Source organism: Stegodyphus dumicola, chromosome 8 (assembly GCF_044657685.1).
Source record: "Stegodyphus dumicola isolate Sdum_Otavi_A_Nest chromosome 8, ASM4465768v1".
NCBI classification, from domain to species: domain Eukaryota; kingdom Metazoa; phylum Arthropoda; class Arachnida; order Araneae; family Eresidae; genus Stegodyphus; species Stegodyphus dumicola.
In genome coordinates, this window is record NC_140775.1 from 164655328 (window position 1) to 164677413 (window position 22086).

The following is a 22086-nucleotide window of genomic DNA, read 5'->3' on the forward strand; positions in this document are numbered from 1 at the left end:
CTTAAGCAATTTTTAACTTGTTGATAATTCTACAACTATTGCATGCAGATTAACTAAAGGTATAAAACCCTTAACCGGAAAGTAAGAGCAACATAATTTTATTATTTTTAACTTAAAAAATTCGCAATTTACCAACATTTAAAAATAAAAACTGAGTTCACCGAACCGATATATATACGTGTACTTTTGGTACGGCCGATTGCAACCAAAACTGAAGCTGCATATCTACATTCTATAGGAGTCCTATATACAAAATTTCAGCGATCCGATACTGCTGATTTTTGCGTTATTCGAGATACATACAGACGTAGATACGTACGTACAAGCATCACGGAAAAAATTACTTATTGATCCATTTTACAATCCATTTTGGGGAAAAGAATCATTTGTTTTGTCCTTATGTATAGATGTTATGCAAAAGCATCGTTAAATTTCATTCTATAACAGTCAAAATGAATATTTTCTTTGCTATATGATACCCGAAATTTTTCGCCACTACAATAGTTCCTTTATTTCGTACAAGGAAATAAAAACATCTGCTTTAGAAGAGAATAAACCCCAACCAATTCTCTCGAAAAAGATATAGGCACTAGTTATTATACTTCCGTCGATATAACAAGTTTCATCCTAAACTCTTTTTAATTGTGGTTTCCTAAAAAAAAAAAAAGAAATATAGCTCTTAGATGACTAAAGCTGTTATCTTTATTCATAAATTTCTATTGAAACCTCTTTAAAAAACGTTATATTTGCATACATTTTGATGAAGTTGCATTGAAAAGAAGAAATAAAACATAGCAAAATTGCAAGCAAGAACTACTTCGTTAAATTCAAACCTTATAGATATAGCACAAGGAAATGTGAAAAATAAACTATGACATTAACAATAGGACTTGAACTGTTTAGCTGAATAGCCTAACTACTTACAGCATGACAGCACACACTGGGTAATACAATAATTCCTTACATTGCAATGGAAAAGACGACCTGAAAGAGGCGGTACACGGAAACTAAATGTTGATAAGTAATCGTCTGCTGTAATTTAGTTTCGGCCTTTCTGACCATCGAAACCATTAGAAGTTTTGAAATAAGGAAACATGAAACGTTAATTCAGTTCTGACCGAGATTCGAACCACGGATCTTTCACTTGCTAACTGAGCATGATAATCACTTATACTAGAGCAGACACAGGGAGATGCTATAATTCTTTATAATCTTTCATATTGAAAGGACAACTGAGAAAAAGCATGACAGCTAGTCTACCAAATCCGGATTGTAAGGAGATAACGTCAACACTGTATTTCAGTTCAAGTGACGCTGTGATTGTAAAGTCATTAGGTATGTTTGAAGCAGGAGACATGGAAAATGAGCGTATCTCCTCGCTGGGACTCGAACCCGGACTCTCGAATACGCTCCGAGTGTGCTAACGTTACACCACAAAAGCATGCTGGAAGGAGATAGAAAATATTTTATTTAGTACATTCCCTTTTAAAGAACTATTTGGAATTAGGGAACTCAATTACCAAATCCTGGTGATGATGAGTTATCGTCCACCATATCCATATTTATCGTTTAATTCGGGCGCCACTGTAGATCACCACAAGAATGAGCAGTTGCACCGCCTTTAAAAAGATTATCAACAGAGTGCTCATTGTATGGAGATATGTACAATTTGCCAGACCCAGCTACGTGGGCATCAGAATCAGCGGCATTTAACTTAAATTTTCTGAAAATACAAGAAATTTTACTTATACTGGGTAAATAATATTATACAAGATGAGGATAAACAATCTGTGAATATGCATAGAGATACCGTCAGGACTAAGTAAAAGGGTAGGATTTTTATCTGTGAATCCCTTTATCAAGTATGTATTAGTTATTCTGTTTTAAAAGTCATGGAGATAACATAACTGAATAAAGTTCACTTCATGTAGTCTTAGAAAGTTCATGCTCTCCATTGACCACATAGACTGACTGAAAGTTCACTTTTAAGTTATTATTTAACGTCACTGAGATTTCGTTTCTATAAGTATTATATCAAAAAATGTGAGTTCATCTATCGTTTACTAGGATTACCATTCTTCTTTTATTTATTAGAGAATCTGGTGCAGCTGTTTTAAATAAATCTCTAAGATAGAGTTAATGTAGGTTATTTTGAAGCAGGAAACATGAAAAATGAGCAATGCCTACGCCGGGACTGGAACCGGAACCTCTTGAATATGCGCCGAGTGTGCCACCGTTACACCACGAAGGTATGCTGGAAAAAGGGAGGATATAGTAGCCAACCAATTCTAGGTTCCTCCCAATATTGACTTCAAAGAAGACACAAAGGAGTGGTTACTTTTAAGCGGACTAGGCGACAGCGACGTCTCACAAGAGTAAACTTTCTAGTTATTAATCGTGATAGAAAGTAAAAGGTATTTAGAAGCAGGTAACATGAAAAATCAACTGATTCGGACAACGGATTTTTCATTTGGATGGGCTGGATTAATATCATCAAAGGCTAGTACCAGCATCACTACATGATAAAGTCCTGGTGTTTCGTATGCTTGTTCCTGTAATTTTTTTTTCCATTTACACCACGTAAACATGCACAGGGAAATGCTACATTTCCTTATAGCCTTATAGATTAAACTTCAGATGGACAAAGAAGAAGACATTAGGTATTTTATTTCAGAGCAAGGAGACGTGAAAAATGTGCAATGCCCTTGTCGGGATTTGGACTATCGACCATTCAACTGCTAGTTAGACGTGCTTTTAATTATGCCCCTCGCGAAGGCATGTGAGAAAGGAGGAGAAAATACCTTGCGTTTTTTCCTACGTAAATGGCAACTGGAAAGAGGGTGAACTAATCATCCAAATCCTTGACAGGAACAAATCATCGTCCACTACATTTTTAGTTCGGACGCGACTTTAGAACCATTAGATTTTTTTTTTCCGAAGCCAGGAAAGTCAAGACATCAACTATGCCCTCATTGAGATTCGAACTCTGGACCTTCCGATTGCTAGCCGGACGTGTTTACCTGTTATGCAACTGAAGCAGAAGGAAAGAAAAAATGCCTTGCAAACGAAGAAACTAAGGAAGGAGAAAATTCCTTACAGAGATTTTGAAAACAATTCCTGCTTCAAAATAACTATAGAATTTATAAATAACCTCGGGGTAATATTTTAAATTCAAAAGATGACAAAGTGAAGTAAGGTGCTTTATTAACTCGGATATCAGGAAATTAATTGAATTTATAGAGTTTTATGTACAGGATGGTCTCCATCTTTGGCTCCATTTATGGATGTGCATTCCTTCCCCCCCCCAAAAAAAATTCTTCCTTTATTTAAGCAATTTCAACAACTTTTTTTATTTGAGGTAACCAACAATCTCTTTCTTTTCCTTTGATCTTTTGATCTACATTAATAAACACTCATTTTCCTCCAAAAATTTGTTTTCTTCAAGAATTTTTATGAGATCGTGGAAGAATTCCGCATTAAATTAATTTAGAATTCTATTCGATCCACAAATAAGAAGCGCTTTAAGAACTACATTCCCCCTTCCTCTTCAAGATTTCGAGTCCAGGAATGAAAATAAACATGACTTTCAAAAAGAATCCTCTGCGATTAAATTTGTAATCGTACAACTTCTACGGTCTGTCGTTCCTATCGTCTGCCTCTGAGGATTTAATTCGACGACAAAGCTCCTATTTTTTTACGTTCTTATATCCTGGAGTGTTTGCTTAATTCAAATCAGATTAAGAAAAGGAACCACTATCTCATTTTCGTCTTCTTACTGTGTTTTTTCTGCCCCCCCCCTAGTCTTTCTACCGCTTCCCACTCGATTCTCATCTTCCGGACGTTAGTCCAGCTGCGCTCTACTTCTTGTCCTGCCAGTCACATATCCGGCATGGAATGAAAATTTCGGGAATTGAGGAGATTCCCTCAACAATTTGCAGTCGCATTGTGAAAGAATAAATGCTTTTACGGCACGTGACATACCAAAGCAAAATGAGAATGCCCTTTAATGACTTTTGCTTTTATTTCTTTCCGTAAAATAAGAATATGCTCAAGGTAAGATAAGTTTTCTGATATTTTGTTTTCTTTATGATACAGTAGTTTAAAGTAGTTGATATTAAAAAACTTTTATTAATTGTATACTCTGTGGCATTTAATCAAAGCTGGAGAATACATTTATTATAGCAAATACTAAAGCGGTTGTTAAAGCAGAACCTTTCTTGCTTTATAAGCTTGCGAAGTTCCAGAAGTCATTTTTAAGTCAAAAAGAGCGTTAGCCCAGAAGAGCTATTAATGTCTAAACAGCATTTTGCGTCGGTTCACTATAAATGGCATATCAGTTTTCAAATTGTTGCCACCAAATATTATCACTATACTTAAAGAAACTGAATAATGAAGAATCTGCATAAATGTATGTATATTTCTCACATTGTGAAAAAACAACGGTACCTAGAGCCATCCGATTTTGAAGAACGTAATCCTCCATTCGAATGTGGGCATCTGGAGATAAGAATTTTGAATTTCGAATTGTTTTTACTGTCTATTTCATATTTTGCAAAACTTAAAAGAAATTTTCGTTAACAAATTCAACGATTTCAAAGCGAGAAATGGCAATACTGTACGGAAAGAAAACATTTTTATCTCTAGCGCTCGAGACTGCCTATAGAAAATTCTAAAGATATGCTGTTTCTAAATATTTATAGCTTAAACGAACATTAGGCCAAATGCTCTCGCAACGTGTAATGTGTATAAGTGAAACAAAAACGCTTCTTTAGGCGTAATATAAAATCTGAAATCTTTCAGATTTTTTAAATCATGTTTGTAAATTTTAATTTGGTTGTATATATATATGAAATTCCAGTTGTTTTGCTTACCCACACCACGTTGCTTTTGAATATTGAAAAATTTGAATAATTGCTTTCTCGTTCTGTTACAGCAGAAATACATATTTATAATAACGGAAATGAAGGAATTTTTACTTTTTCAATATACTTCTAAACTCAGTTTATTTATTTATCTCAAAGGGCTATTAATTTCGTTTTGGCATTTTGCATTGAAAACTTGAAATGTCGGTTCACTTTTCAATCTGTTGCCACCAAATATTACAGCCCTGCATTATATTTAAAGAAATTAAATAATGAAGCATCTGCATAAACGTATACATGTTTCTCGCCTTCTCAATTTTGAATAACGTACGTTTCCATCCGAATATTGGCATCTTGAAGCCCGAATTTGGAATTTCTTTTATTATCTCTTTCGTATTTTCTAAAGCATTTATGAGTTTAGGATCAAGAAACTCAACGATTTCAAAACGAGCCATGGCAACACTGCACGAAATTTATCTCCAGTGCGCGAGACTATGTATCGGAAATTCTATGCTCTTTTAAATATTTTGCGATATTGTTGTTGAATTGAATTTTATGGTTTAAGTGCGAAGAATATGATATTTAATAAACAAAAGTAACGCCCTAAACGTTAATAAAAACGCTCCTTTGGGCGTAATGTAAAATCTGAAAGCTTTCCGATATTTTTAATATTTTTCCTTGTTTGCTTTGTTTTTCTGTTGCTTTCTGCTGTAGGACAAATGCGTATTTAATGAAACGAAAGTAATCGAGTTTTTTAATTTTACAATATTTTACTAATCTTGCTTTCTGCGTTTATTTATTTGCTTGAATTTGTTGTTTTTTGTTTTTTATTCGTTTACTTGTTTCTGTAATCTTGAATTCTCATCTGCCAAGTATTTTTCTTGAAATTTTTCACGTATATGTATCAGTCTTGGCCAGTGAACGTATCTGTTTTTGTTAAGTGCAAAGTGATATTCTCTATTTTTTTCGTTTTATAGTATTTATACATGTAATATTTAATGCTTTAGGTAATTTTACTTTCGTAAGCCCAGTGTTGTAAGATTGCATGTGTTAAAAATAAAAATGTGTGTATCAGTGATAACAACACAATATTCTATAAAGTATTTTCTCCCTCCTTTCTGCATATCTTCGTGGTGTAACGGTAGCACACTCGGCGCGTATTCGAGAGGTTCGAGTTCGAATCCCGGTTAGGGCATTGCACATTTTTCTCGTCTCATGCTTCAGAAAACCTAATGATTCTACAGTGGCTCCCGAACTAAAAGATGGTGGATGATACTTTACTACCAGAATTTGACGATTGGTTCCCCTAATACCCAATCGCCCTTTAAAAGGGTAAAGGATAAACCCTTTAAGGAGGCCTCCGTTTTAAGGACAAACCAAGCGGAGTAATGACAACTCGAAAGGAAATTTAGAGAAAACCTGGCCGACCGGATGCTTGTAGCTTAGACCGAGGTAAGTGTTGTGTCTTTAAGTACCGTAGACGTCTTGCATCGTGATGCTGCATACAATTCGCTGATGTATGTTGCATAAAATAAAAATGCGTTGCCTGAAAGGCGAAGTTACATAACACTGCACTTACATTAAAATATTCATGTTTCGACAATATCAAATTTAGAAAAATAATAATAATTTTTAACAAATAACGAAGTTTAACTGCGTTTATAGTAACAATTTGTATATGTTGTTTTTCTAACGACATTTAATAACAGTTTATTGTTGTAAATATCTAACAATATTTAATATAATTTTATTGTTCTAAGAAATATATTTAGACCATACAGGAAAATCAAGTCATGACCACATTAGATTTTTTTATTAATTTAGTGTTAAATTTTTCTTATATATCCTTGCTAATCAATTCAAAAATTATTGCAGAATTTCAGGTTCAATAGGCTAGCAGGTGATTTTCCAAATAATAATTCAGAATTAATGAAATTACTTCTCGGAATTACTGAAAAAATGTGTATCAAAGGCTGGCAATTTTTCAAAAAGCGTTCGATATTTTAACTATAGTGAAACTGCTAATAGTAATTGATTTTTAAAGCGAAATATTTAATCCTTCATTATGAACAGCTCTCTGATTTTAAGTGACCGCGAGATAGCATTTCTGAATCAAACCGAAACTTAAATCGCTTAGTGTAATCTTACCTCGTTTGACAGATCAAGAGACCTAGCAATAATGCAGAGCAATGATTTTTCTTTGTGTGTTACTTTTCTGCATTCTATATACTGAATAAAATAATATTTTTTAAAAACTTTAATAATACCGTTCTAATCAACTGCATTTAAAAATATAAAATACGCTTTGAAGTAGTCGAAATAGGCATATGTCTTATTTGGACACGAACATTCTTCTTTGGTATGTGATATTTACTATCAATTCCTATGAGTCATGAGTGCTTGTTATACACTTGTTTACCTCATTCATTAACAACGAGTTTTACAAAAGGTAATAATAAAAGTCAAGCAACGAAGAAAATTGTTAGGATCAACATGAAGGTAAAAAACGAGATTATTGAAAAGTATGACAATGCATGTGTGCCTGGGAATTAGCTATTGGATAAGGTATACCGAGTAAGATGGTGTATAAGACTGTGAAAACAAAGAAGCTATTAAATCGGCTAACGTTACGAAAGGGTTGAAATCGGTTACCAAACAAGAAAAGTTTGAGGGTATTGAAAATTTCTTTCAATCTGGATATCCAGAAAACATTTATAAACATTCCAAGCGCAGGTTTTTTTATGTACAGTATGGTATATATTCCCCCCTCTGCATTTGCATTTTTAAACTAAATAATGTTATACTAATAATAATAGGATTTTTTTATAAGAAAGGATAAATTATTTTTCGTTCATTCTTATTTCTTATCTGAAAAGTACGTTTGGTGTACGTCCAGTATGGAACACTGAACGTTTGGTATACGTCCAGTATTCAAGGATCTGGAACGAATTAATGACGTATACTGAGGTACCACTATTCTTTTTTATGGGTGTCTGTGCCCGCAAATCTTGATAAAATTCAGAGAAAATTGGCATGACAGAACAGGATACATTAAAAATTTATTTCAATCTTTAATGCCGTCTTTAAAAGTGTTCGTCAACCTGTTTGAGTCCTGTTGGCAGTTCTAACTAGACCTCGTGCCCTTATGTTATATCCCCAGATGCTGTCTCTGCAATAATGTGGACATTCGAAAGCTACCTTAAGCCAAAATGTGTTCACCGAAATCACAATATCACAAATGGATAGAAATATAAGTGGGTAACATCAAAAGTGGGTAGAATGTAATAACAGTTAATATCACAAGTGGATAGAAATATAAAGGGCATTGCTGGGCAGAGTTGCCAAAACTCTCCCTTCCTTTCTTAATTTACACCTCCGCTCGCTATTTAAAAACCCAATTGAATTACATTTCTGGTGTAGTTGATACGAAAAAGTAGAAGTTTAGAATAGATTTAACATAAAAATAACTTGCTAATTAAAGTACAGCTTTTTCACTCTTAAGTTAATGCCGGTAAATTGAATTTCACTAAATCTTAATGATTCAAAATTGCTTTAAAAGTCATAAATATTGAGACGAAATCCTTCATTCTACTTCTATTATAACTTGTAATTATATATATGTAATATCTGGAAAATAATCGAAAAGTGTCGTTTTGTTGTCTTGAACCTGGAATTAAAATAACAGTTTTTAACGGTTTTAAATTCGCAGTTATTATATTTTTTCGAGTTTATTATATTTTTTCAGTTTTTCAATGTCAAACAGGCGAAAATTATCGAAAATATGGAAAGCTCCAGTGGAATATGTGCTGATTTTGATAATTATTTAGAAGAATATAATTATAGATAAACCTGAAATTCCTAAACCTAGGTAGTGTTAATCATACACCTATAATGTTTCTTGTTACCATGAGGAGCATGACATTATCTTTCCCAGCAACAATACAGGGCAAAATTAATCAGTATCACTTAAAACTTTTTTTATTAAATCTTTGAAAAGTTCTGAAACAGTTTTCTCTAAAAAGTTTTCATATCCTATATATCTCGTTGATCTTCCTACCACGGATTTAGCTTCCCAAAAACAACAGCTTGCCAAGGCTTAAGCATTTTAATTAAAATTTTAATTAGCAGCTGCTTTATTAAAGAGTTATTCACGAGAGACACTCTCCTTAGGAAGCATACCGCATTATAATCAAAGGGATAATTTTTAGTGTTACTTTAACCGGTAACTCTGCCTCCAAATTGTAGATCATCTTTAGAATTTTCAATTTCCTTTTGATTTTAAAATGCCAAATTTAAATCATAAAGTACTTCTGGATGTACTAGACAATGTCGTATTGAAATTTTAAATAAATGAGAAGGTAACTGAATATTTTTACTAGAAATTCATTTCAGATAATAGAATGATTGTAGTTTTGTCTAAATAAAGCTTACTTTAAGCTGAAACTATGCCTATTATATTATATATTGTAGATTTACTACTGAAAATGATTTCCTCTGGCTTTCGTTCCATTTGATTCTGTCAGAAATTCTTCCAAAATATATAAAATTTCACACATTGTTGTGTAATAAATTGAATGCACAAGTCCGGTAATAAGTTAATAAAAATTTATTTTTATCAAAAGAAATATTTCAGAACTCTGGAATTTTGCACAGAAATATTCGTACAAGTGTTCATAGTATCATACAGTATAATCAGTAGTTACACTTCAAACTCCTAAGAACGTTAAAGACAAAGCAATGTAAAGCGCATCTAACAAGAAAGCTAACTCTGATTTATCTCAGTTCATGGTGAACTACAACTCGCAACATCAATAACTAAGCAACTTAACTCAGATGCTGTCTTCCCGGGCTTTTAAAGTTTTCAACAGGCTGCCGAAATATTTCCAGTACTTTCTGCTTTTCGAAATTACTGGAAAGCAACAGGAGTGTGGGATTACGTTTACAGCTAACAGAGGTCAATTACATTTATTCAATTTCAATACATATTACGGTGATACAGGGACTTGGCGATCATTTGGCGATTTCTCGCCAAAATACCGAGATACACATTTACTCAATGTTAAATGCATTTGCCCCTGTATTCTTAGTTTTCTGGCATAGCATTCCCTTAAAATTTGTTTCGCATCACATTACACACAAAAATACAACAGTTTCACATATAACTACACTAAAATCATCTATCTATATACAAAATTCGTAACAATGTTATAATGCGATATGAAATTGGTAAAGATTATGCAAACTTTGTGTTTTGTATAATTTAGGAATTGAAACATAAATGTATAAACCAAAAGTTTTTTTTTATTTTTTAGCGCAAAGGGGAAATTTTCCCAGACGCGCTATTACTTTCATTTTTGCATTTTGCGTCGTCGACTATTAAACAGCGATTCACTTTTTAAATTGTTACTGCCAAATATTAGAACCTTCCATTTTATTTAAGGGGACACATACACCTTAAAACCAGCAAGACCTTCGAATATGTGACTATTGCAAGAATAGAGATAACTTATTTATTTTAAAAGCAATTACTTCCAACTTTTTACAGCTGACTACATAATATAGCTACTTTCTGAAATAGTAATCAGAAAGTTTGTGTTGCCACAAATATTTTGATAATTTAATCCGCTTTGTGACAAAATTTTTCGTTATGTTTCCACCTTGCGCGCACAGTTTAAAACATTCTGTTGCATAATTTAATCCATATTTAATATATAACTTTTATAACATTTGGAAACTACTGTGAATCTAAAATTCTAAAAATTTCATGTTAAATTTTTATTTCATTTTGAGTTGTGTTTATAAAATGTATTTTATTAAAAAAATCTGTAATGTTTTCGTCCATAAAATTTTTCAATATTAAAATATTCATCAGATTTTTGGTTCAGTTAGAAAATAGTGCCCATATAAAGAATTCCATACAACTTCAAGGATGTAGCATTAGCCATTTTTAAAATATCATGCGCGCAAGGTGGAAACATGGCGAAAATTTTGTCACAAAGAGGATTAAATTACAAAAATATCTGTGGCAACACAAACTTTCTGGTTACTAGTCAGCTTCTACAGTTATGCTCCCAATGTCTGTACTATGACTGGAATGCTTCTTGGAAAGCCTGTAAACGATACATGTTTAGCATCAAGAAAACGGTGGGTGTCATTTGTCACCCACCGTTTTCTTGGAAGTTCTCTAAGAGAAGCAAGTTTGGAATTCTGTGTCATTTGGCTCCCTTTGTTCATTCTGTGTCATTCAGCCCTTAGCCTAGAAAGTAAGTAAAATTACTGGATGAAAATGTGGACAAATAAATGACTTTCCGTACGAGTCTATGTGCATCTAGAAGTTTAGTGTGATGCATAGTAAAGCAACCATATTTTTAGTCTTCCACTGGCGAAGTCTTCTACCACCACACTTTCTCAACCGCTTCATCATAATAAAACGTTCCATTGAAGGCATGGTCTGGGAAAAAAGACGAGGCAAAGACCTCTTCATATTGAAAAATTATTCCTAACTTTATTTACTTAAACTTCAGCTTTCCCTGTCTTTTTAATTTTGGAGAACATGAGACATAATTTATCGGATTTGTTGCTATAACTCAGGATATTACTCATGAATCATTATCGCTCCCTTCGGATGATTATAGAGGACATTTAAGCTGAATTGTAAAAAGGGTGTAGGACACATTTCCAGACACTTTTAGTAAACTTATTTATTAATAATGTTGCAAGCGCTGGCTTAATGCATCCACTCTCAAAAAGAAGATTCTCTTTCTTGAATTTGAAAGGAGTCTAGACTATACTCCATGAATGGATTATGGTCTAGACTCCTTTCATATTCAAAGGATATTTGTTCAAAAGCTTTATATGCTTGGCCTTGTGCGATTTGTTCTCGATTAAGTTACAAAATTAGTTCCCTAGAAACATCTCCCGAAAATTTTAATATCCACAAAACGCAAGACTTCAAAACTACTAAAAATAGGTTATCTATTTAGCGAGAAGAATTTCACAACAGTTAACGTTTTCAAAAGTTTGATTCAGGTAAAGTGGAATTATGAATAAATTTCCTTTATTCAATGGTAGACTGTGAAATTTTAGACTATGAAAAAACCATCCTCAGTTTTGACAAAATCGTGTGTGGAAACAGAGAAGAATCGTTGCACCAAATCTGCACTGGAAAACGAAAACAATAATTTCAAGCTTGCTGAAAAATGCCTTAAAATATGGATATTCTGTGGACTAGGACTCCATCGGATGATTAACTCCACAAAGTGAAAATAAAATTGATATGCTTTTCGTGTCTTGAGAAACTTTTAAAGTACATAGCAAATGCTTAAATGCAAGCTTCTCTAGTTATTTATCGTGAGTTTCCAATTTATTTTTCCAGTTTCCTTCGAGCCAAATTTTCCTGTGACACTCTAGGTCTTGTCGTTTTGTCTGCAACATCAGTCACTGCGTATTTTACGGAAATCTTTTAAATAAATAAACTGTTTAATATTCACGTTCTTTCAGATCTCACTCTTCCGAACAATTGTTTTTTTAAACTTCTGATGGATATTTTTGTTAATAGATTTTATCTGTACATTAAAATTTTCCAGCGCATTTCTATCCAGGTGAGCTTTTAAATTTTACTTTGTCTAAGTTCCTTGTAGGCTTCTATTTTTATATATTCCGTATAAGGGAATATTCTAAGGTTCCACACTTTCCTCTGCATCAATAAATATTTACTCCTAAGCCTTTTTCATCACTTTTAATATAGAACAACTTAATAGATGGATACCTTTAGCCAATGTCTAGTCATTCTGCAAAAATAATTGTTGTTTTAAAAATTTTGGCTCCAAAGAACCAACTTCGATTTGATAGGATTACCTCTCTAACAAAGATATATTCTACCAAAAGGCTAATAATCAATATCAACATTACTAACAATGTTAATAATAAATTAATAAGCAAGTAATATATGCATGGAAATAAGTGTTAAAATCGCCAGTTCAGCTCTACGTTAATTTTCTTTACGAGGCAGAGACACAGTTATGATTACTTCACGGTTTTCTCTAGCGGGGAGTTTCAGAGAGTTCTGTATATTTATGTTATCTGGTTATAAACATATTAGCCACGCCCTTTTAGTTTCTCTGTTGTGTTTGAAGCATTCTGATTCGTTGCAGTTGATGGTATAAGAGGAGATAGAGAATCATTGCTCAGTAAGGGCTCCCTGAAATCGAAACATTGCACAGTGTAGATAACTAAATTCCTCTGACAGTGGTCATATGCGACTTTTGTAGACTCAAGGAGAGATAGGTTTACCATACGTCCCGGATTAACCAGGACTGTCCTGTTTTCTAAACTGCTGTTCGGAGTTGCAAAAATGTTCAGGGTTCGATAATTTTATATCTTCCGAGAAGTTTTTAAACTTTAGACCTGTATGTTCGATACTGCATTTTTAAACATTCTCTTAAGACCTTGCATCTCTCAGCCAACCTTGGAGCAAACAGGGGCAGTGTGTTTAAGTTGTTTTCGTGTTTTCATGTGGCAGTATTTCTAAAATGGTTAAGTTTGCGAAGTCTTTTCCTGGAACATTTTTGTCCAGCTGACAGAGGTTTTTTTAATTATGAAGAATATTTGGCCTGCGGAAAGATGAGGACTTTTATGTACCTCTTATTAAACATCTGCTAAATATTAAAATTAATTCAGAAATTTCTTGTAAATTTTGTGATGTAATGAAAACGAAGAAACCATTCTTGAATAAAATCATGTCCAAAGAAAAATAAAATTGAATAATTAAAGTTTAATGTTTCAGTAAACTGTTAAGTAATTTCAAAAGCATATCCTGGCTTGAACCTAAAAAATATGTTAAGCCTAAACTGTGGCATTACTAAAAAAATATTTTCCTTGTGTAATACCAGAGCGTGTCGTTTCACACTTCTTAACCCACAAACTGTCTATCGTTGGGCTTTAGATTGCAATTTTTGGGGCTGCTGCTCATGAATTGTTTTTGCCTTCATCTAATCCGATATCTACTCCCTTTTTAGTATCATTGTAATAATATGTAAAGGTCTGGGAAAACGCATATGTCCGGCGGAACGAACTTTTCGAAGATTGTGTTTGGCATGGTTTGCTCTTGAATTTTTTAATGTTTCAGAAAAGCAAGTATTTATGTGTGTATTATGCATAAATTTTGGTTATTGATTCTGAATCTTTTTTCCGTGAATGGATTAGAAAACTGTATGCTAATTTGCAGCACACTGAAAGAAAATCGTAGGATAGTGGTCATCGTACTGCATCATGTACAGTGGTCCCAATGTCCAGCCACGCGCTAGTACTAGGAAAGAGATCTGAATACAGACCTAATAGGCCGAAAATGGCTTTTAGTTTGGCTGTACGATAGAAAGGGAACAAATGCCCGGGTTCACCACAGAGAATGATCACAGACGTTACAAGAACACTCACCTTCTCTCACCTAGGGAAAAGAGATGAATGACGTTACACGCGCTATGACGCCTTGCAGCCAAAGAGCCAATTGCGCATGCGAAACACCGGGGCTGAAGCCATTAACGCAATGGGATGTATTCCCAAAGAAGAGGAAGAATGACCTTGTTTATTTACATCAGTCACGTGATGTCTGAGAACATCAGAATTTATTACATTATTAACTCAGAAGGCTGCCATGTACGCTTAATCACAAAGGCAGACAACCGGTCGCGTCCTCTAGTATACCATCCAAAATGAAAATGCTGGCAAGGGGTTATGTGGGATCCTGAAACCAAAACAGGTGTTCACAGCAGGAAAGAGATCTGAATATCGCATGAAAGGCCAAAACTTGCTTTTGGACTCACGGTACGAAGCTCGGCTTCTACATGACGGATCCCAGCTAGACCTTCAAGGTCATTTGCCATCTTCAACACACTGGTATCTCGCGTCGCCACACTTCCAATCCTTACTAATAAATGGTGCCAAGAGACAACCGTACAAAAGCTATTAAATACCAGGATTCGTTATAGTAATGACCAGGAAGTGACAAGAACATGCACATCCGTCCAGCTGAGGAAAATGACGAAAGACGCCACGCCATTCCACAGGGCACGAAAGGGCTCAACCGGGCATGTCTACGCACTGAGGCTTGCAACCCAAGCAAAAGCCAGCCAAACTCACTAATCGCCTTCCTTTTAAACTAAGATAACATTTTCATGCGTGTAAAATTTACGGTTTGTAAGAAAAAAATACATTAATTTGGCATAATTAACACAGTAAAAGTGACTTTTTAGTCGACTTAAAAAGAAGTTTTGGAGATCTACAAGGAAATATTGCAAAATTATTTTGTAGAATTAAAGTGGTGACGATTATTTCAAATTTTACTAAAACTTAAGCTGAATTTAAAGCTGTCTTTCATGTGATTAATGTTGCAATATTCGTTTAGAGCAGGGTTAAAGTGACACGCATGAAGAGTACACAAAAGTTTGGTTTCAGGATCCCACATAACCCCTTGCCAGCATTTTGGATGGTATACTAGAGGACGCGACCGGTTGTCTGCCTTTGTGATTAAGCGTACATGGCAGCCTTCTGAGTTAATAATGTAATAAATTCTGATGTTCTCAGACATCACGTGACTGATGTAAATAAACAAGTTAGCTAGATTAATAACATCTCGTGCTTTGTGGAATGGAAAACTGCTAAATGTGAAGACAAGGGCCAATCTGCTTAGAAAACGCAGTTTTGTCTGAGGTTACAGCGATTCCCGTTTTTTGCTTGGGGTTGGTAAGTATCCTAATTGTGATAAACTAAGGGGAAAATTAGATATTTTATTCGAGAAAATTTGATCTAGGTCAGCGGTCGCCAATAATCAGCCAGCGGTCCGTGATAACGTTTTGCTGGCCCGCAGAAAAATTGGAACATTATTTATATTTTTATGAAGATTCAGTTTAAAAAATGATGAATAACAAAACCTATTATGGAATATGGATTATACTTTTTTAGAATTTTAGCTACTACTTTTAGCGAAATTCCTTCTGAATTTAGCGATTTTTTAGCTACTTTTGCAGGTGGATCTAGCGACATTTGAAAGTGAGAGTTGGCATCCATGGATATGCTGCTGTTACCAATATTAGCACGAACTGGAATTATCTTTGCTTTTGAATTACAAACATATGCTACTGTAGTCGTTAATAACACAGTTTTTCTCCGTGTCAATAGGCAACCTGATGGATTTTTATGAGAACCGTCAGCATTCTTGTTTATAATTGCATCACTGGAAGTTTCCTTTTTTGTTTTTGTCTAACTGTTGATCGATGGGGCCATTGATGAGTAAGCTATGATTGTTGTGTTTACAATAATTAAAAATTGGCGGCATAAGACTATCCGTTTATTGATATTGCTTTGCTTTTGCCGATTTGTTCTTGTTTTCCGTGAAGTTCTTTTCAGTGATATGGAAATGTGAATCTTTCTGTACAAGAAGGTAAGATTTTTTGTACTTTTCATGTAATCCCAATTTTTCAATGTGAACGAAATATGTGTAGTTTGCTGATTATTATTGTATAAATGTATTTACCTTTTTTTTAATTCATATGAGTGATCCTCCAAATATAAAACTATATATGTAATGGCCCGTGAAGTTCTAAGGGTTGACGACCGCTGATCTAGGTAACTGTAATATCCTGAGGTAAATCAAGTAAGTGTTAAACCTAATTGTCAAGCAGAAATCTACAATTTCAGTCGTTCGTTCTGTTTTTAAATGCAGCCAACTAAACATGGGTAAATAAACTTTTGCTGAATTTTAATCTGAATCTGTGTGGTTTGGTTTATTTCATTATGGCAAAGTATTCGAGGGCTATCTGGCTAAGGAAGGATGCCTTCGTGGAGTACTTTCTAAGGGAAACTGCTCGTATAAACGTTACACATGGGAAAAACGACTAGAACGCCCATGCTTCCAACCCGTTCTTTGGGATTCGAACTACTAGTGTTCAGCGATTAGCTCGGCCAGTGGTCATCTCTGTATAAAAATAAAGATTGTAATAAGAATTAAATAAAAGATTGTAATAAGGCGATAACGTGTTAACTGTGAAAAAGCAATTATGAAAAAAGCATACTTTACGAATAATTTATCTAGGTGTCTTATAAAGCTAATGCAGTTGTCTGGTAAAGGAAGAAATTGAAGTAAGCCGAGTACCAATAAAATGTATTTATTTTCAAATATTTTTACTTTCTTTTTTTTTAACCTAAATTATGTTTACAACTGGATCTCGTTATTTATTTCCTTCATAATTGAATTAAAGTTGGAACTGCAGAATGAAAAAAAGGAATGTTCTTTATCTAACACTTAACTGATATAAAATTTCTAGTCTATAAACAGCAACTCAACGAGGCGAAAAAGAAAGTGTTTAAAATAAGCAACCATATTTCGTAATGGATACGACCTACATAAAAACCTTGGGTGGTCTGTTTAAATAAAAAGTACATAGGCATGTTTGTTGATAAGAAAGAATAAATGAGAATGAAAAAGATAAAATTGGGTGGGGAAAAGGTTTTGTAATTTTAAGCCGCTGAAGTGGTTAAAAGGCTTTTAATTTACTTTCTCCCTGTTATTATATGAGATTAAACTCCTTAAACTAAGTAGCCGGATAATTACATAAAGGGAAGTGCATAAGATAATTACATAAAGCATAAGGGCCTAAATATGTGTATATTTGTGTCTTTAAAATATACCGTGCCAATTCACTAATAGTTGTAGGATTTTTAACTATGCAGAAACTATGCAGTGTATTTGATGAGCATGATTCCCATCTCACTCGCCCTTTTGTATTATCAATAGAATGTCTGGTAGTTATGATTGGTAAACATTAAAATTTCTTTGAATTTAGTACATATTTAAAAACTTTTAAAGTACATTAAAGTGACTACCGGCCAGGGGTATAGTGTAAAAAGCCGCAAGATACTTGTAATCTGATACGAACTCAAGTTAATAGAAACCATTATATTCTTTGGAGTAGAAAAATGGGGAAAATCAACTGTTAAAATTTAGAAAAAAATTTTTTTTTTTCAAATTTACGAAAGCTAACTCTTTAAACGCCTTGGCTTCTCCTTTGCTCTTGCAGTTATGTTTAGCAAAACTTTATACTTATTCTAAAAAATAATATACAAAATGTTTGACATCCGCTTTTAATATATAAGCGTCAAAAATCACGGGGTTGATGTGAAATTTCATCTAAAAAATATGACATTATGAACATATATGACATTATGAAAATATGACATTATGACATATATGACATTATGAAAATGATTAATGACAAATTATTTTATGTACAATGAAAAATAACACCTTTTATTCTTTTCCCTACCTTCAAAATTAACAAATGGTTTGTGATATTTAAAATAGAGTATAAATGTTTTAAGCTGAATTCGTTCGAGGTATCTTGAAAATACTGCATCTATTCCAGTTCCTGGTCTTATTGCTTAATTGGGACGATCCTAGCAAGAGACAAGATGGTACACAGCACGTGGGCAGCCAAATTTAAGGGCGGCGAAATGATTATCAAACATATTATATGTATGCGAAAAAGAGTGGCCAATTTTAACTTGCACTTGGCGGCCGGCGGTCTAGGATTGGTACTATGCTTGATTATGGTTATTATTTTCAGTTTATTTTGAAGCAAATCGAAATATTAATTTGCTTCTTGCATAGCGAAGTTAATATTGAAAGCATCAAAAAATCACAAGAATTTTATTTAAATTCTTACCCAAGATTATATCATCTTAACTCATTTATGCTATGATAGCAATATTCTATGGGAACAATATCTGTGTCTATGATAGCAATATTCTATGGGATCAATATCTGGGTGTATGATAGCAATATTCCATGGTAGCACTAGTCTACATATGTCTATGATAGCAATATTCGGTACTTTTCCATTTTGCCGGCGCAGGCGATCAAGTCGCCAAAAATGGTACAACCGATGCCAAACAGAATATTTTCGCTGGTAACCTTTTACGCCTCATTTTCAAAACAAATCGCAGCCATTTCTTATCAGATTGATTGTTTCTTGCAATACTGGCATACAATTACATAGAATTTTTACCAGATAGTTCAATTTTATGCCCTAAGGCCATTCGCGGTAATTAATTCAATTAGGATGCAATCACACAGCTCACCCGAAGGCGAAAATATAGAAAAGGTGAATGAAAAAATTTAGGAAGTCAAGGGTTAAATTCATCAATTCTAATGAGAATGCACTAGCGAAGTAAAGCACTGGGATTTTACATAATTTCTGAGTAAGCTATTTGTGCGAATTAAAATGATTCTTGCATTTAAATTTCTGTTCCATATTAAGATTTAACTTGAAATTAGTGCAGGTAATTACTGAGAGAATTAGATTTTGGTAGCGTAGTTTAAGGGAGATGAGATCACTTGGGATCACGTGATATAAATTGGCGAATCAGGATGCTGTACTTTGAAAGCGTAGTATAAATTCTTAAATTAATGTCTTTTTACAAAATCTTAAACGATATTAAAATGTTTATGCCTTCAAAATGAAACATTTTTAGAACTAACATTTGTTAATTTTTTTTATGTTTATGCTGTGTGTTTTTTGCCAATAAAGTCTGCTTGGCGAGATTTGCGCCGCAAAACGGTAAAGTACCCAATATTCTGTGTCTGTGATAGCGATATTCTGTGCCTGTAATAGCAATATTCTGTGAAGAAAACGTGTGGTCTCCTGGATCTCATTTGGAGACATACAAATTACTAACAATAATACTTGTAAGTACTTTAAAGGCTACACTCCGCAGAGCATATTTTATCTAGTGATGCTTTATTAACTGATATTTTTTTTGGTACTATTCCGTTTTGAGGACCGTAAAAAATTGCAGCGAAAATGTATGCGCAAAAGCGCCAAATCTAGCATACGCGCCCATTAAACAGCGCGCCAAATCTAACGTACACGCTGATTTCAGACTGCGTAAGTTTATATAGTTCTATATTTCGTAAGATGCCATTGAAATACTAGTTAAATCCTTTTTTTGATTTTAAATCCTTTTTTAATATCCTATGGATTTAACAATTTGGGAATTGCCCATGACGAAAAGTCGGCAATAGAATTTTGGGTAAAGTGCAGAGTCCCCCATTGTTTGACGCGTTTTTAAGAATTGCACATACTCGGTATTCTTGTGCACATCGACCTATTTTCACTTTTAAAAAAATCCCAGAATTGCACAAAAGTGGCACTGCGCACACCCTCGGCTTTATCTATGTACACATCGACCTATTTTCACTAAAAAAGTAAAAGAAAATTGACAAAAATCTAATTGTTTTTACCCTTGTAAAAAGCGGGAAACAAATAAGTGAGCGATTCTGCACTTTACCGAGAATATTTTCAAAGAAAAGGCATCATTCATTATAGAAAATTACGTTTGAACAAACAACGAGATGAAATTAAGTTGGTAGCGAAATAGCGATGCAGGCATCCATTCAGTTATGTTTAGCAATTTTTATATAAACTATAATAATGATCTGAAATAGTTATTTACTCTTAGCATCCATTCAGTCATGTTTAGTATTTTTCATATAAATTATAATAATAAAAAAGTATTATATGAAATTAACCTTTCATCTAAATTAAAACATCAATCTTAGATAGTTATTTACTATTATACTTCCTTTATTGCCGCAATTATTAGGGTTGCCACAATTATTTTTGGCAGCATTGGCATCAACAATAGTTTGGCGATTTTTTACGGCCCTCGAAACCGAATAGTACCTTTTTTTTTTTTGTTTCAGTGTTACTGATAAATTAGGTATATTCACATTTCTGTACGTTTAAATTTTGATAAATAGCTACTGAAGCAATTTCATTTCTGAAAGCTTAAACTAAGCAACATAATTAAAATTTGAAACATCTATGCTCTTTTCTTTACTGAATCAAGTTTCTGAAAGCAATAAACTGTTAGAGGTTTGAAGAGCAGAATCCACGAGACCTCTAGCCATGGTCTCCTAAACTTTGGCAATCTAAAATTGTCACCGATAACCCTTTCCCCTTGGTAATTAATTAGATCTATCGTTTCGAGGAAATTAAGTTAAAGGTCGATGAAATTCTTTTTGAAGGAGAAAACTGAAGTTGCTGCTTTTCGACAGTCTTAAAATCTTGGGTCATTATTAGTGATCACAATATAAAATCCTTCAGTGGTAATAACTCGCGATAAAGCAAGGTGTAATAGTTGATGCGAAGATTCTTAATAACGTTCTTTCTTATGACTTATGATTTGCCATGCCGTAGCAGAACAGAAATTGTTGTCTTGGTAAGAAATATTTATTGGAAAGGCCATGCTCGAAATAACCCAGTGAAAAATATGCGCAAATACTTCTAAAATAATTAAACATTTTTTTGTAATTAAATAAATTTAAAAGATTGTTCGTAACATTAATTAATAATATCATAACACCAAGGGAAGTTTTTTTTTTAACATTTGACATTATTCTTTTGACGACTCATTTTAGATGTGCTGCTGTTGTGACTTATCTCACTTGTCTGACAGTAACATCAGCAAGCCCATGAAATTCCCTAGAGCACCGCGTTACAAATACGACTTTGCTCAGTTCCTCCCCCAATTTTAATGGAGAGCATCCAAGGGGGGCACAGGTCTAAGGATGTCTCACCGCTCATTTCCTACCATTAATTTCTCGAGAGGACTTTCAGCTCGCCGCATATTTAGTCTCCCCATGCCGCACAGGTGCTATACATTTATAAACATCCATTCCTTCTTCGGTATTCGAAACCTGGCACTTCGGTACGCCAGTCAGTGTGGCTAACCACTCTTACGGTTGGGAGGCCAATTTGCATATTTTATCGATATGATTTCATGTTTCGTAAATTAAATTTTTTAGGATTGATTTTAAAATATAGACTTACTTGTTTAGCTATGAGATAATAATTATATAAAAATTTTAAAATATTAGACTTATTTGTTTTCAGGTGTTAAAGTGGAATCTGAATAGGAAAATGTAAACTGCGATTTCTTTTTAATTTTTAAATATTTTCGGATTTTTTAAATATTATGGATTGTTTTTAGTAAATTAGTTTTGATCATGTAAGAACTGAATTGTATTGCTATTGGATTATTCACCCTGTCATCCTGGCTTATTTTCAATACTAAATTGTTTTAAAAAAGCTAATGGATTTAGATATATTTCAGTGTAACTAAGTTTGACCCCCAACAGTGTTATTTTTAGGCGATTTCTGTTGTCATT

At 33.6% G+C, this 22086-nt stretch overlaps 1 protein-coding gene across 6 annotated transcripts in view; it reads left to right on the forward strand.

Annotated features, from left to right (window-relative positions):
- Positions 1–22086, forward strand: part of LOC118185560 (chondroitin sulfate N-acetylgalactosaminyltransferase 1-like) — a 230042-nt gene that overhangs the window by 163038 nt on the left and 44918 nt on the right. Inside the window, exon 1 of one of the 6 annotated variants that reach the window (XM_085822692.1) lies at positions 3933–4053. The exons of the other annotated variants lie outside the window; for them this stretch is intronic. Coding sequence (XP_085678818.1) covers positions 4045–4053 — 9 coding nt within the window. The 5' untranslated portion in view covers positions 3933–4044. Of the gene's footprint in view, positions 1–3932; positions 4054–22086 lie in introns of those variants that run through there. 6 annotated transcript variants of the gene reach the window in all.